This window comes from Cyrtonyx montezumae, unplaced genomic scaffold, assembly GCF_038088225.1.
Source record: "Cyrtonyx montezumae isolate F1298 unplaced genomic scaffold, pur_monq_1.0 scaffold_13, whole genome shotgun sequence".
Taxonomy (NCBI): Eukaryota; Metazoa; Chordata; class Aves; order Galliformes; family Odontophoridae; genus Cyrtonyx; species Cyrtonyx montezumae.
Window position 1 is genome coordinate 10,415,209 of NW_027071859.1, and position 16,868 is coordinate 10,432,076.

General features: G+C 39.9%; 1 protein-coding gene across 2 annotated transcripts; it reads right to left on the reverse strand.

Annotated features, from left to right (window-relative positions):
- Positions 1 to 62: 62 nt before the first annotated feature.
- On the reverse strand, positions 63 to 14,980 carry GEN1 (GEN1 Holliday junction 5' flap endonuclease). Of its 2 annotated transcripts, XM_065730679.1 has the most exons (14): positions 14,947 to 14,980; positions 13,024 to 13,230; positions 10,598 to 10,784; positions 9,541 to 9,717; positions 8,670 to 8,780; positions 6,515 to 6,588; positions 5,947 to 6,038; positions 5,059 to 5,209; positions 4,910 to 4,946; positions 4,733 to 4,813; positions 3,003 to 3,133; positions 2,505 to 2,566; positions 1,800 to 1,943; positions 63 to 1,676 (listed from the first exon to the last, which is right to left on the reverse strand). In XM_065730679.1, exons 2-14 carry the CDS (start codon positions 13,182 to 13,184, stop codon positions 265 to 267), a joined length of 2,820 nt encoding a protein of 939 aa, XP_065586751.1. In that variant the 5' UTR covers positions 13,185 to 13,230; positions 14,947 to 14,980; the 3' UTR covers positions 63 to 264. The 2 variants fall into 2 exon arrangements, with proteins under 2 accessions (XP_065586751.1, XP_065586752.1); XM_065730680.1 differs by lacking the exon at positions 14,947 to 14,980 and having other exon boundaries at positions 13,024 to 13,433.
- Positions 14,981 to 16,868: the final 1,888 nt, after the last annotated feature.

Consider the following 16,868-nt stretch of genomic DNA (forward strand, 5'->3'; position numbering starts at 1 on the left):
TGTATGCCAGTCTGCTGCTTACACGTTCAGAACATAACCAAAGCCAGACTAATTGGTATCTGCCAATAATGTCTGATTCAGTATCTGTGTCAACATTTCAGTTTCGAACTTTAGCACCAGTATCAAGTATTTCACAACATTTCTTACTCATCATGAATGTTTGCACTTCCATTGATAAAACACACAGGAGAAAATTTGAAAAAACAGCTCTGTAGGAGAGGAAGTTTCAGAGTTAACTGTTACCATAATTATTTTATGAGCAACCTAATTGCTTTTGAGTCGTATTTTCAGTCTTTCAGACAGGGGAAGTGGACTGTCTGTCCATGTAGAAATGTGAACATCACCAGGACTGGAACCTGTGTCCTGAAACAGTTGTTCCGAACTTTGGGAACAATCAACTTCAACTACAGAGGAATCTTTTGGAGATACTTCCCATGACAAATTCCTACCAGCTTGCTTAAAATTGTTTTTTTTCTCCTTCCCTTTAACTACAAGTGCTGTGTCACTGCTTGTATTTTTGCTGCTAGAAGAGTTGTATCTTTTGTTTATAAAAGCTTTTTTTAATTGGCCAGGGTTCAGCTGCCTTTTCTTCTGCTTACACACTGGATTTTTATTCATAAACTCCTCATCACTGTCCTCACTAGAAGAGCATCTGCTCTGACACACACTCTTAAAAGAAGTTTTCCAAGCAGTCTGAGTACAAGTTTTTGTAATGTTATGGACAGGTGCAACATTTGTTGGCTTTCGAGACAGGGGAAGCACTTCACACACAGTATGCAATGGCTCTGTTGTTTGCCCACTGGGGGCTAGAGATGCTGAACAGCTTATATTACAGCCTTTCTGCATCAATTCATGCAGGGTGTCATCTTCTTGAGAAACAGGTGCAGTGGATTCAATTGAACAGGTTTCAGGCAGCACATTTTTAGCATCTTGCACTAGTTTATTTAAATGACACGAGGAAGCGAGATAACCTTTGTCAAGTTTCAATGCTGCTTGTGTGTGCTTTGAATACCTGAAAGGCTCCTGCTGCATTACATCTTCTGACAGCACAGGCTTTGAGGGAACACAAGTTTTCTTAAGCATACGCTCACTTAAAGATAGCTTTTGAAGTTGTTCCACATGGCCATCTGAAAGCAAATCAACAGCAATAAGAGAATGATCTTGATCTGACTGTGCAGCACCAGTATACTCTGAGCTATCCTTTACTGTTTCATGCTGTAAAGGATATGAGTGTTTTATGTATGCAGTCAAATCAGGTGCTGAATCACAGGTATTACATCCACAGGTTGGTGAAGTGCTGAAGAAGGCTTCTTTCTTATCAGTATTGCCCAGCTGTAGACCTGCTGTTACAGATGATGGCACTCCTGAGTACTCAGTAAATTGTGCTGGAGCTACAGATGTACTCCATAAGTGCAAGCTAGGTGATGCTGTCAGACAAAGTCCAACTGATTCTGACACCTCAACAGATGTTACACAGGAAGCAGCAGCTATCACTGGGTCTTTTGATTCCGTGCTTCTCTGGTATACCTGATATTCATGTGGAGTTTCTGCATCAGATTCAAGGTCTTGCACAGGAATATTTTCATGTGTAGATTTGAAATTCATTTGAGACAGAAGATTGGTAACTTCACCGGAAGCATCTGGTAACTCCTTTTCTTTTAGTCTGTTTTTCTTATCTGAAAAAAAAATGCACGAACATTGGAACATTGTACTTCTCCCACTGATGAGCAGTATCTACTTCTGTTTCTTGTATTCTGGCAACGCCTGAAAGTTAATGAGATAAATATTTTTGGACTTACTTTTCTGTTTCTTTGCCAGAGCCTCTGATTTCTCCATTTGGTAAAGAGCAACAACATCTGGATAGGCAGCCTGAAACAAAGACTCCTCCTCTACTGTAACTACATACAACTCCACAGGCTCATCTTCTGCATCAACATAGTGTTCTACCAAAATTAAAGAATTCATATTACACATATATATAAAAATACTTCAGAGGATAAGAAAAAAAAAGATTGGAGCATAAGGAAGACTTGTGAAGAAACAAATAGCACAAGTTTTGAGGCCTAGCTATGGCACAGCCATTCGCTTTCTAACAAGCTCCTATGTCATGCAGACACACTGAGGACTGAATTCTGTCATCATGAAACAAGACAAAACAAGATATATGAAACAAGAGTCCAGATTTTATTAACTACAAAAAGTGCTTGACCAAGTCCCCTGCATTCTGGGTAAGTGGTTAAAGTGGGTGGTTTGAGGAGTGCATGTGGGGGGGTATTTAGTTTGTGTTTAGTTTTGTCTGGTTCTATTTTCACTTCATTTTGACTTTTACCATTGCTCTTCATTTCAGGGTATCTGAAATTTGACATTTTCTTCCACAGTATAGCTGTTCTGATCTCATCCACACATCTTTTACGCATAATGTTATCAAACTACTTTCCTCTTTAAAGAATGCTTTTGTCTTTTTCTATGAACTAATCTTCAGTATACACGGAAACCAATCCAACCTGGTTTTTGCCACTCTATTTCGAAACAGGGAACTCCATTTCTAACACGTGTCTTGACAACCCTATAAGGAAAGTAATCAACATGTTAAATAATTTTGTTTGAACAAGAAATTAAGAATCTAAGGAAGAATCTAAGATACCCAAGAATATTTTGGTATTCTAGTTTATAATGATTCAGCACAGGACAATAAGAGTGTAACAGTTCTGTAACAGTGAATTTAGCACAGGTTGTTTTTTTTTTTTTAAATATAGAATGGAATAGTAAGCATAAGAAAAAGCAAGCTCTGTTGAAGTATAAGACTGCTGTATGTATTATTTTGTTCAGCAGCAACATATATATTAGTATCGTCATCTAAATTTTTAGCTCTGTTCAAAATGAGCACATAACTTGAAGCAGAGATGAAAGAAAATAATTACATTTATGTAAAAAAAAAAAATTGAAGAATTCCTCCAGAGGCAGAAGTAAAATATTAGGTTCAAGATCTCCAGTTACATTACCGTATTGCCTGCAGTTGTTTTGAATCAATATATCCAGATTTTCTCTGGATCATATCATAATGTGTCAGCAGCACTAACAGCTTTTTACAGGCATAATGCTTTGCCCATTCCATCTTTTCAGAAGCAAATATCTGTTAGTGTAAAACAAACAAAAAAAGAAACCAACACACGCTTTAAAGCTTTCTTACTATGTATGATTTCAAACTTCAACAACTGTATAGTAGGAATATAGAATTAAATGCTTAAAACATCTAGAACATTCTCTAAGTTAGAGTAATGTCAAACTACATCTCACTACCAAGTGAAGGAACAGTTATCTCTGTAAATGAGCAGATCCACCTGCTGCCAGTAACAAGTCAAAGGAATAGCGATGTGAAAGAAAAGCCATGTTCCAGATGGCCAAGCAGAGTTCTCACACTGAAACCTGTAGCAATCTACAAGTCAGAGTCAAAATGGCAGTCTAAGAGATGGTGACATGTGAATTCCCCATTGAAGAAAAAGTTCCAGATGGAGCCCTTGGGTGGACTGATGTGCACATCATTTGGGATAGGACAGGGATGACCCTTCTAGTTTTCCCACAACCCAGATGAACCATCAACTCTGACTGCTATATCATGATGTTGATGTTGATTAAGTGGAAGGCTCCAGCTTCTAGAGTCAGGCCAAAGAACACAACCTTTCACTTGCAACATGGTAAAGCCAGTCCCCATACCAGTTTAAAGAACGCAGAACTCCTTGCCAGTTTTGGCCTGACTGTCCCACCACACAGTCCAGACTTCGTATCTTGTAACTGTTCAGGCTGATGAAAAACAGACTGCAGGGGTAAAGTTTTCCTAGCAATGATGCTATCACAGCAACTGCAAAACAGTGGGCAACCTCTGCCGGTGAAGATTTTGCAAGCTCTCACTCATTAGTGGTGAAAATGCATTGCTAATAGCAGCAATTATGTTGAAAAAATGGGCTTTTTAAGCAGAGAACTTGCTCTACCAAACCATGGTACTGCGCTCTTTGTAGCTGTTTGCATGGAAGTGACTAGTTGACATTGCTTTTGGAGCAACCTCTGTATGTCAGTTTTGAGCTTTTGAGCACTTGGGGCCTCTGTACCTGGAAGGTGGCAGCACTTTATACTAAATTCAGGCCTGTCATCTTCTTTGGGGAAAACATTCACAATTCAGAATAAACACCTCTGCTTGTTATGTAAGGAAGCTGGCCGCCTCAATGATACTAAGAAATTATTCAAAACAAAGCAAACAAACAAAAACCTCACGAAGTCTGAAATTGTAACTTGAATTACCATATACACACTGTACGAGGACAAGGCAAACATAACAAGAGCCATACCTGTTAAAACCTTTATGAAAGATGGGAGAAAAGTAGCATTCCTGAAGCATTACGCCCCATAAACACACAGTACTTTCTACACTACAGATGATCCAATGCTCAGCAATCCACTCTAGTAACACTAGACAATGAAAAATGGAACAACAGCAAGTGACCTTTTTCTGAGTTATTTTACTTGAGCTTTTCTAAATGCCTGTTTACATCAACTAATTTTTCAAAGCTGTCAATTTTTGACGGTCAAAAAAATGAGGTGAATTAAAAAGTTGTAGCAAGGTACTTTAATTATATTTCCGGTAGAATAACCGATGAAAATCAAAATCACAGATCATTTCCTTAAGGCAGAAACAAGAAAACCCACAGAGCTGAATACCCAGTATTTTCACATATACCTGAAATGACAATAAATTTGGCCTTTTGCATTCCATTATCTTGTTCAGTTTATTCTTGTTTACAAGAAATTCTTGGATAACCTTGAGATAAAAACAGAGAAGAGGCAGTTGACGAAAGGGAAAAAAACCTGAAATTTCAACTGATTTGAAAAATTAATCTTTAACTAGGCTGCTTACCTCACAGAACGGAAAGCCTTCACAACTGCAAGCTTTTCTGCAGGTAAAATAGATGTGTTAGGAACTGAACAATAGGAAAAATGCACAGTTTAAATGCTCACTCTGCACATGAAAGCAGGGAAAGCAGTTCATTCTCAAAACATTCCTACTTTCTGATATTGTCCTCCACTGCACTTGCTTGTTTCACTTGCTCTAACTGATGCCATTCACAAGGGCAGCAGTACTTGGAGTCACTGGGTTTGCAGTATCTAGTGCTTTCACAGAATTTACATCCACTGCGCTCGTGTTCCTTGTATGATCCTACAGAAGATGCACAAATCGTGATGAGAAAGGAGGTTCTAAAAACCTCCAAAAACAATACTAGGAATAAAAACATAAAGGTCATGGATCTGGCATGAATAGCAGCTGTAAGCCAATCTGAGTATATTAGCTATTTACCTACCACAAAAACTGACAAGAAGATTTTTAAAATTATTTTCTTAACATTCTCCCTAGTCATTTCAGAGTTTATGCTGGGGAATTTACTATAAATGAAGCCACAGAAGTAGCCTATGACATCTTAACAAAATAATAAGCAATAGATAATCAGAACGAGCTTCAAGCAAATTCACCAACCAAAGATGCTACAAAAATGAGGTTAAGCCTAATTTCTTTTCAAGAAAATGCTACAGCAAATCCAGCAATGCAAGTCCTTATGCAAGGCCAATTTAAGCAGGAGAACAGAAAGTTGCTTGCTTGTCATTACAGCACACTGTGTTTACTGACACTGTTAAAAAAGTAAATATCTGGGATCACACAGTGCATTTTCTTAATATTCTACTATCAACTGGTTTCACATTTGAAAACATAGGTTCCATCCTCAAAAAGCCTTCATGCAGATACACGGACAGTGCAGAAAATGTGAAGTCAGAAGCTGAATGATAAGCAAAGTAGGTTATAATGCTAGTCACAAAAACCCAACCAGCGAACGACCCCAAACATCCAGAATCAAAAGCAAACAAATGATTAAGCTAAAATTCTGCTCTTTCAACACTGACCTGGATGATGGCACTCAGAACAGTGCACTGCCCTTTTAGCAACCAAAGGTGGATTATTATCACACTCAAACTGTTCTTTCCATTGCTCAAACCTATAGGGGTGAAATTTAAAGAATTAAGAAACATTTTATACTCTCATCCTTAAAATAAAATGCACAAGTACTCCCTTTGTACTTCTCAGGCATTTGCTCAACAAGTATTTCCTAAGTTAAAAAACTAGATTATTTTAGTTCTGTAAATATATTGTTGGATTTCCACTACATTAAGATAACAAACATAGAAAGCATTTGGTCTCTCCTTAATCCATAAACCAGTTAAAAAGAAAAATCAGCAAAGCCGTCTCATCAGTCCTTGTGACTTCTATTCCAATGCAACAACCTACTCTAGAACTAGGTGTCAGCTAATATGTAAAAGTTCACATAGCACACCATGCAATTCATTTAGCAAACAAGAACACAGACACCTGTCTCTCAAAAAAACAAACATTACTAACATTGACTTGGAGCCGAAGCCCATACCAGAAAGTATGTGAACTAAAATCAGCATACAGGGTAAATTTCCACTTTACCTTTGTAGTAAGTTTTGACCTCTTAAAGTCTCAATTAATTTTAAAGCTTGTTCTTTTCCAACTCCTGGAATGCCCTACAGAGACAGAAATGAAGTGTTACAAAATGACACATGCAGTACAGATCTTCATAAAATACTGCCTTCATAACATTACTGACAGAAGTAACAAAAAACAATCCAAGGCATTGAGCTCAACTGAGAAAAATAATTTTTGACAAAGTTATGAAGTAACTGCAGTCTGTTGCCTTTTTACACAATCATCCCTTCTTTTTCCTTGATCTGAAGCTGGACACTACAACGTACTCACCAGCCAAGTGCCAAACAAACAGCTGAAACTCTTTGTTTTTGTTATTTTTGTTTTGTTTTTGTTGGAAATACAGACTCTATCTCAAGTCAAAATGTTAGAATCTCAAGAAGACAGGAAAAGAAAAGCAAAAAGGTTTCACTCTGTCAATGGTTTACGGGCTGTAACAGTTACAAGAGAAAGAAGCTTTACAGCAAAGAAACATCTAACACTTGAAGATTTCAAGCTGAGAGGTAACTTAATGTGAGTAGTGCAGAAGCATTTTCTGAAAGATAATTAAAAACTCAAACCTTAATTAAGTTCTTCCCTCAATTGTTTGATTTTGATATTTACTGCATTATTACATCTGCAGTACACATGTCCTTTACAGGAAAGCAGACTACCAGAACAGGTTATAGGTGCAAGCAGCAAATGCTCTTCAGAAGCGGCTCAAGGACAGAAATCCAGGACTTCATGGTAACTCATAAGTACACTGAAGAGCAACAGACAGTTGATTAAAAACAACCAGAACAATTTAAAGGTAAATGCTGCTTTTCAGTTCCTCATTCAATCCTCATATCCATTATTTTACCAATTGAATATGCACACCATATTGAGTGTTCTTCCTACAGCACTGCTACAAATGAATCAATAGCTCAGTTTAACCCAGATGTGATGATTGAATAGAACACATGCAACTGCATGAAATAAATCTATTTTCAAAACCAATAAGAAGTTGTCACTGGACTATGGCCAGACACTTGAAAGGACAACCAGAAATTCAGCTTCTGCAAGAACAGCATCATTTCTGTATGTAATCAAAAAACCAAGTGCAGTTACAGAGTGGTAATCTCACTTATCTATTCTGCCAATCCCACACCCGATGCACTCTTGTAGTTCAGCTTTCCTTAGAAGTCTATCATTATTTGGTTTGCTGGGTTGCAGCAACTCCAAAGACTGGCCTGGTATTACATAATTGTGCCATTTTAGGACTATGCAATAACTTGGCATTCCAGAAGCTGCCAGAGGCATTACAGAAACTACTGATAAGCCACTGTTTTCTGCCTCTCCCCTTCACATTAGTGTTTGTTTTGTGATAATAAAGAAGTGTTTACAGATTCCTGTAACAGAAGTAAGGCTCTCATTAAAAGAAAAAAAAGAATTAGAGCAAGGCATTCTTGTCTGTTGCTTAAAAGGACAAGTTTATTAAATTGAAACACCATGATTTAAGAGTTAACTTTGACAACCACTGCAATTCTGAATGGGAGAAACTATTACCCATGGTCACAGTATGATGAACTATACAGAAATCTATTTCATCCCATCTCCTTTCCACTCCAAAACTGTTCAAACTCTCAACAACAACCCAAGAGCTCTCAAGGAGAAATGAAAAAATGAGCCCAGTCACTTCATAATTACTAAAAAAGAATCTCTAAGTTCCACCCAGAGTTAGTGTTACTAATAACTGCAGCTCAAAACCATCACTACTACCTACCTCAACGGATACAGACAGTGATTTTTTTTTCTCATTTTCCTCAGCTACTATGCCAGGGATGACTATATGTGCTAATGGGTACAAGGCATTTTGGCAAACACTTGGTTCACATGTTTGACCAATATCATCAACTTTCACACGATGGAAATGAAGATTAAGTCTGAACTAAGAATGTGAGATTTAGAAAGACTAATTCTATTCTGAACATCTTTAAACTATCACAAAAACAATTATAATGACTTACTAAGCATCCATTACTAGATCTCAGCAATCATGTATTGTACACAGTTCTTTCAGCATGTGCAAGTCTTTCACGATATGCTGTCTTGAAAAACAATGAACTAAGTAGCCAATAAAAAAAGTAAGTAAATTGTTTACCTTTGGAAGATAATCACAACCCAGAAGAATGGCTAGTCCAATCAAAGACTCTCTGTCACAACCAAGCTTCTCTTTAATAGAGGACATCATGTAACAGTCAAGATGTGGCTCCTGAAAAAGAAATCTATCATTTATTTGTTTATTTCTGCAATGCCAGGGATGGAACTGCCATGTCTTTCAAGCTGTAAGCACAGACACCAACTAAAGAAACTGCCTCTCAGATACAGCTAAGAAATACCAACCCAATCTCATTTTTCCTCCACTTTCTTAGTAGACTTACCAGACAGAACACAGAAAATCATTTCTCTGATTTACAGAGAAAGCATTAACTAAGAAAATCTGGATCTGCTAGTTCTGGAAAAATGCACTCTTAAGAAACATTTTTTGCTCAAGGTCATAAATTGATTGCTTTTTTACTGAATGATCACAACAACTTGTTAGTTACTACACAGACCGTACATTCATAATGAATAAATCAAACACGCAAGATGCAGGCACACGAACCAGCCAGGAGGCTGAGCACTTCCATATGCTCTAAATGGGAATTTATAGGAAGCAGTGATTTAACTGAGATTGTCCACCATAGAAGAAAAAAAACCCTTAACTTTATTACACATCAAAAAGCACCACAAACACAGATGATATTACTGTAAGTTTTCTTCAGTCCTGTTGTTTTGCTCTCAGGCCCACAACATGGACAAAATATTCCGATCTTAAAGGATTATTTTAAATCCACACCAACTAGTATGTGATAAGCACGATATCTAAGCAATTGTTTCAAGGGCCTCTTTTTATTTCCATTTGCATTTTTGGGAAGACTCTAAAGAGCCAGCAGGATGGATCCCCTTCTGACCTTACTGATATACACTACCTTAGAGTTCATGGCAAAATTCCTATAAACTGTTTGAGCTCCATATAAGAAAACATCTCCATCATTGGTAATGCACCCATCGACATGGCCTTTTGCATTCAGGTAAGCACACATTGCTTCTGCTTCTCCAGCTGCTTGAACCCATGGGACACCTAAACACTCCAACAGCTGAAGACACTACATAAAAGAATCCAAAAGGAAATGTAGGTTGAATGTTAAATTATATCCAGTTATTAGCATGTATTTTCTTAGAGGTTTGAATGTCCACTCTGAAATATATAAAACATCATTACAACTGCTTTACAAAAGAAGCTTATTGTACCAGTCAAAAGAAATATTCAACACTATTAATTACAGATCAATACATTACGTATTACACAGCATGATTATCAGTTATTCCTTTAAAAATTTGACTACTCAGTAGTCTGTGCTAGTCCAGTGCATCCTTCAACAAACTGTCAGACTCCTCCAAAACATCAAGCATGAAAGTACAGTACTGTTGGCCAAAGTAACACTAGACAACAATTAAAGACATATTTACATATATACACATAAATTCTACAAATTTTAGAACGAAGTGTTTGTTTCAGAATAAAATGTGAATACATTCAGCTACTGAAGCTATGAAAGTCTGAACATTTTATTTTACAAAGCTCTCAATACACAAGAATGGCTAAAGACCTGTGATAATGTATTAAAATGAAAATTACAGTAGTTCTTTGCAGCCAAGGCTTTTCAGCTGAGAAGAGTACACAAACTTTCAGTCTAATGCAGACTTACAACAATACAATGAAGAACAAGGTAGCTGAATTTCTCTAATAAGCACTCAGTTACGAGTGTGGCTCACTACAGCATATAACAGAGTACTCAACAACATGAAAACTGTTCTGATACTGCGACTCTACTACAACAGCTGTTGCAAAATTTAACTGCAGGCGTGTTCCCTCTAATTCCGAATACTGTTAAAATTTGTTCTGCAGAAAACTACCGATTCTTCTGAGTTTTCTTCAAACTGTTAAAAAAAAAAAGTATCAAGAGACATACCTGAGATACTCACCTCTTTTAAAACAGATTTAAAAGAAGATCTCCCTGTTCTTGCAGCCCCATGTTTCTTGGGAGCTCCATATCGCATTTCATTCCTCTTACTCATGGTGTCTGCCTTCAGCTTGGGGGCCTCGCCTTCCATGACAAACACCAGTTTGATTCCCATTGATGTGAAAAAAGAGTACCGAAAAAACAGGTTTCTGCAATAAAGTAAGGTGTTCCAGAATTAAGGCAAACATTCAAAGAAATCAGGCTTCCTTACATCCCCCACCTACCCCAGGCACAGTCACAGAATGATAAATGGCTTTGGTTGGAAGGGACCTCAAAGATCAACGAGTTCTAACTCCTTGCTGTAGTCAAGGTTTCCAACCTCTGGATCAGGCTGCCCAGGATTCCATCCAACCTGGCCTTAAATGCCTTCAGAGACAGGGCATCCAGAACCTCTCTAGGCAACCTCTTCCAGCAGCTCATCACCCTTCAGTAAAAAGAGCTGAGTAAAAAATTTCTTCCTAACATCCAACATAAATCTACCCTCTTTTAATTCCTCCTTACCCTGTCACTATCAGACTGCTGGCCACCGCTCTGTTAATGGAGCCCAGGATTCTGTTGGTCTTCTGTGCTGCACAAGCCAAACTCTGGCTCATGTTCAGCTTTTTGTCCATCAGAATCTCCAAGTACTTCCTTGCAAGGCTGCTCTCAATGAGTTCTTCTACCCAGTCTGTACTCTTCTCTGGGACTGCCTCGACCTAAGTGCAATCAATACCTTACACTTGGCCCTGTTAAACCTCATTAGATTCTTGTGTGTAAGAATCTAGCCCAATCTTAGCTTTCTCTTCATCTTCTATGATGAGAAGCTAACAAACCAAGCAAACAAACTTTCATCTTTTTTCTTGTCTTTACTTGAGGTTGTCTCACTACCAATTTGTAACAGTATTACAAAATTTCCAAGAAAATACTCCTTAAAACAAACAAACAAACAAACAACAACAACAACAACAAAAAAACAACTGTCTTTATGTTTTAAACATTAAAAAAAATCTAAAGTTACACAAAATGCATTAACTATCCAAAATCTGCTTTCAAATACATCTGCACCGATAGTTCTGTACCACTAAGCCCAAATCTATCAATATTGGTGTATTAGATGTAAAGGAGTATTGCTGCTCCACAGACTCATATATACTGTTACTATGCCAATTTATTTCATATGGAAATATAAAATTCATCCTGTCACTGATGTGCAAGACAGCAGTATAATTACCTAGTCTATAACAGTAACATTAAGAGTAATCAGACATATGTCTTTTCCTATAATTCCTGGATCAATCTTTCAAAAAGAGCAAGCAAACATTTGTAACTCTTCAATTGACACAGAAAGACCATTGCTCTAGATTTAATTCTGTATGTTTTTCTTTGGTAAAAGAGGATAAGCTGATCTCTTGAGCTAGTTCTATTTTTATAATATATACATATAGTGAGAGGGATATATATGTATATAAATACAATTAAATAGAAATTTCTCTAAGATACTTAGCAAAATAAGTTAACCTCCATCTACCTGCAATATTATCTTTTTTTTGTGGTAGAAATCTGTCCATACCTTCATGCCACTTTTGAAAGACCATGCAAGGTATCTGGGCTGATGTTCCCACTCCACTGCATTTAAGACTTATCGTTGAGAAGTGAAGAATTCATGTTAAGCTTCAACCTCTATTTAGGTCTGCATTTGTAATCTTATTAATGAAGTTTTAAGAAGTGATTATAAGATGCTGATATTTCACATCAGTATAGTAGCACTAACCAGTAGCTGTTTGTTTTTTAAGATTTGTATGTAGTTTCATGCTTGTCAGCATCATTTACAGAAAACAGTGCTTTCAGGTTACGGTTGCTTATACTTGCTCATTTAAATTTAAGACATATTACAATGCTGCTTTTAAGCCTGAACAATCATTTACACGCATTTACTTCAATGTGGGACCTAACTAGAATTCTAATTCATAAGCAGCAGTGTGCATGACTCCTGGTACATTCTGAATCTACCTGCCTCCAAATAGCCATCATAAACAGGTTGAATTTCTCTAGTACCTTCAAACAGCCTCAGGAATACATGGCAATGAGCGTGTTGATTTTCATTCTTGAATCCTGATAATTTGCACACCGTGCATCACTGTACCACAGTAGGACCAGCACAGCTCTGCTTGCACCCATCTCAGCCCTATGGCACAGCAGGTTCAAGAAATGTTCCTGTTTGCAGCCAAGTGTTATGTTGAAATTAACATATACGACTGTGCTCTCATTTCAAATCCTTTCTGTACACAGCAGTACAGATAATAACACAATCAAAGTAACACAGTAATATGAATATTGGAGATAAGAAGTCTTAAGAACAGTAGTACTAAAATTAAATCTTGGTTACAATTACCTATATGGATACCATACCTCAGATGCGGCTTGGTAACTACTCCAATCATCTTTTTAACGGTCTGTGCTTCACAAACCCACAGACTTAAATCAACAGCAAGTGTTTTTCCTTTGAGACTACTCAAGCTTACAGAGTGCCTCACAGGCTCAAGGATTTGCCACAGATTAGTCACTCCCATTGTTCTAGCTTCTTTGCTGTCAGCAGGAAGGTTTCAGCTGTAAAGACTAAGCAAAATAAAATATTTTCATAAAATGAGACACGTTATGCTACAAATGTTTAGAACAAAAAACAAATACCCAGACATTGTCAGTTTTGCTTTTAGGAGCAAAGAGCACTCACGACTTCTGAGCACTCCACAGATGGAGTATTAGTAGGTACATTCTCTGCATTATATATTTTCAACCTAGCAATCCAAATATAATGGCAAATTCAATGAAACAAAACAAACAAACAACAAAAAAACACAAAGCATGCCATAAATTACTTCTAAAGTGTCCCTTACATAACTAAATGCCAAATCTTATTTAAAAAGGAAGTAAGCAATATCCAAATATCCACACTGAGAAAATTACTTCCTGATATGAAGCTGAAGGATTTGCGTCAAAATGTTTGGTTATATAATAGTAGCTGACGTAGAAAAGCAGCTTGAGAAATGCTCAGAATGACAGAACCAAATTGTCCTTTGTCATCCACAATGATATAATAATGGTAAATGTACAAATGCAGTGGCATACGGAATTCAAGTTAGACATTAGAAAGCAATGCCTAACAAAGTCTGTGATTTAAATGTACTTACAGAGCTGTCATTCACACTAGTTCATCATTGGATTTCCTCTTCTTCACTTTCACAGAATCACAGAATTGCAGGGCTTGGGAAGGACCTCTAGAGATCATCAGTCCAACCCCCTGCCAAAGCAGCTCCCTAGCCCAGGTTGCACATGTAGGCGTCCAGTTGGGTCTTGAATGTCTCCAGGGAAGGAGACTCTACCACCTCTCTGTGCAGCTGTGCCAGTGCTCTATCACTGCACTGTGAAGAAGCTCCCACGTATATTTGTGCGTAACTTCCTATGCCTCAGTTTCTGACCATTTCCCCTCGTCCTCACACTGCTGAGAGGAGTTTAGCCTCATCCCTTTGCCTCCTGCTCCTTAGATATTTATAGACGTGGATCAGGTCCTGTCTGAGTCTTCTTTTCTCAAGGCTGAACAGACCCAGGTCTCTCAGCCTTTCCTCAATAGAGAAGCATTCCTTGGATCATTCTGGCCTTCGTATCCTGCTGCTTCTATATGAAGCCTCTAACCTGTAAAAGGGAGGGAGAACCCTCACAATACCCCTCTATTCCTGTACTCATACCAAGTTTGCCTCTTGCTTATTTAATTTTCTCTTAATTCTCTCAATATCAGAAGATAGAAATAAGATCTCAAACATTTCTTGTGTCTCGTGTTTCAGACTGTACACACTTGAAGAATACATCAACTCACGTCTGAAACTATGACTCAATGAACTCCAAGAGCTCCTTAACTATCACAGGAGCTACGTGCCACCTCGTGGCCTCTTGTGAACAGGGCTTCATACAACCACTGGCAGAACAGCAAGTCTCTTTGCAAGGTACTTTGTTTTGTATTCCAGAACTAATTAAAGCAAAACAACCAGTCAGTAACCACTACAGGTGTTCTAGACTGATTCTAAATCAGATCCTCAAAGAAAGTTTTACCAACAGTAATCACGTTTCTGTAATGCAACTCTACAGTCACAGACCCAGTTTTAGTCTCACATGCTCAGGGCATAAGATAGTAAACTTTTCTGGACGTTGTTGCTGTTATGCCTTAAGGATGAATTAAAATGAGGAATAAAGCATACAAACACACATCATTACTTCTCGAAGCACAGAGCAATCCGTTTCTCGGATGCACTAAGGGAAGCTATCAAAAGGCACGCAAACCTTCTCCAAAGACACTTGGGAGATCCAGGGGAACAGAGAGGGGTACCCTGCTTCAGCCTGAGAGAGATGGAGATGCAAGGAGGGAGGCTGAGCCCGCTTTGCCTTCTACATAGTGATGAATCACCGGGGATGATCACAGTACCATGAGATCGCTGGCAGAAAGCATGAACTGGAAAACAAACAAAACCAGAACAAAACAGACCTTTTCAAAGCCGCCAGCCCTCCCTCTCATTTAAACACTTGAAACTCCCGCCCAAACGCGCCCAGCAAACCCACACACACCTCACGCCGCAACCCCGGCTAAACACAGGGGCCGCTCCCCACGTCCCGCCCCAACAGCCCTGGGTCTCCCCTAGCGAGGACAGCCACCATCCCCACAGCGCGGACACTCACCCCGCTGCCCCCCACTCCCCAACCCCAGCGCTCTCCCGGCGATCGCTCCGCCCTCTTCAAAATGGCGGCGCACGGAAGCGGCTCCTCGGGGAGGTGGCGGGCAGCGCGCATGCGCCGCGCTCTTGGCGACTCTTCCGTTACGCGCGCCCGTCCTGCTTGGAGGAGCAGTGCTTTGTTCGGGTGCAGTGTTTTGCCGGTTGTAGTCGTCCCCGCCGGCGGAGTGGACAGGTAAGGCGGGGAGCGGTTGGGCCCGTGTGGCCGCGGCGGTTGAGGGCGTCCGTGGCGGAGCGGAGGTTGCGATCCCTCTGCTCAGCGCTGGTGAGGCCGCACCTGAAGCGCTGCGTCCAGTTGTGCCCGTCTTACCTGAGAGTATGGGCGGGAGTCTGACAGAGGGCTGCCAGCGTTGGGGGGGATTGGAGCTCTCCTGTGAGGAAGGGTGAGAACTGGTGCTGTTCGTTCTGGGGAGGGGGAGAGCTTACTGACGTCTGTCGACATCTGAAGGGAGAGTGCAAGGAAGGGCTCTTCAGTGGTGCCCGGGGCTGTGACAGGAGGCAGTGGGCATGAACTGCAGCAGAGTTCTTCCTCTGAGCACTTCTGTGCTGCGTGGGTGACGGAGCACTGGCACAGGCTGCCCCGGAGCTGTGGGATCTCCTTGCACATCTCCAGCAGTCGCCTTTCACCAAAACAAATGGCTTATTTTGTTCACAGGCATGTGATAGCAGAAGAACATGGTTACTTTTTCTTTTCCTCCCACCCTTCCTCCTGTATCTTGCACTGTGGGTCTGCTCTGTATGTTTTATAAACCTGTGTTTTGCTAAATGGACAACAGGCAACCCAGTTTGAATATCCAGGCTGTAGCTGACTGTGCAGAGTGGTTCAGCTGCATGCATTGAGTGGCAGCTGCTTCCTGCTTTAGGTTAATGCCAGGCAAGCACAAAGCCTGGCGGCCTTTATTTAGTGGTGTTCCTCAGAGGTCAGTGCTGGGTCCGGTCCTGTTTGATATCTTCATCAGTGACCTTGATGAGGGGATAGAGTCCACCCTCAGCAAGTTTGCTGATGATACAAAGCTGGGAAGAAAGGCTGACATGCGGAAAGGCTGTGCTACTGGACAGGCTGGAGAGTTGGGCAGAAAGAAACCAGATGAGGTTTAACAAGAGCAAGTATAGAGTCTTGCGCCTAGGGAAGAATAATCACGTGCATTGGTACAGGTTGGGGGATAACCTGCTGGAGAGGAGCTCTGAGAAGAGAAACCTGGGTGTCCTGGTGGATGACAGGTTGGCCAGGAGCCAGCAGTGTGCCCTGGTGGCCAAAAAGGCCAATGGTATTCTGGTGTGCATTAAAAAGAGTGTGGACAGCAGGTCGAGGGAGGTGATCCTGCTCCTTTACTCTGCCCTGGAGGGGCCTCACCTGGAGTACTGTATCCAGTTCTGGGCTCCCCGGTACAATAAAGACAGGAATCTCCTTGAAGGAGTCCAGCGGAGGACTACAAAGACGTGGAGCATGTCTCTCATGAGGAAAGGCTGAGAGAC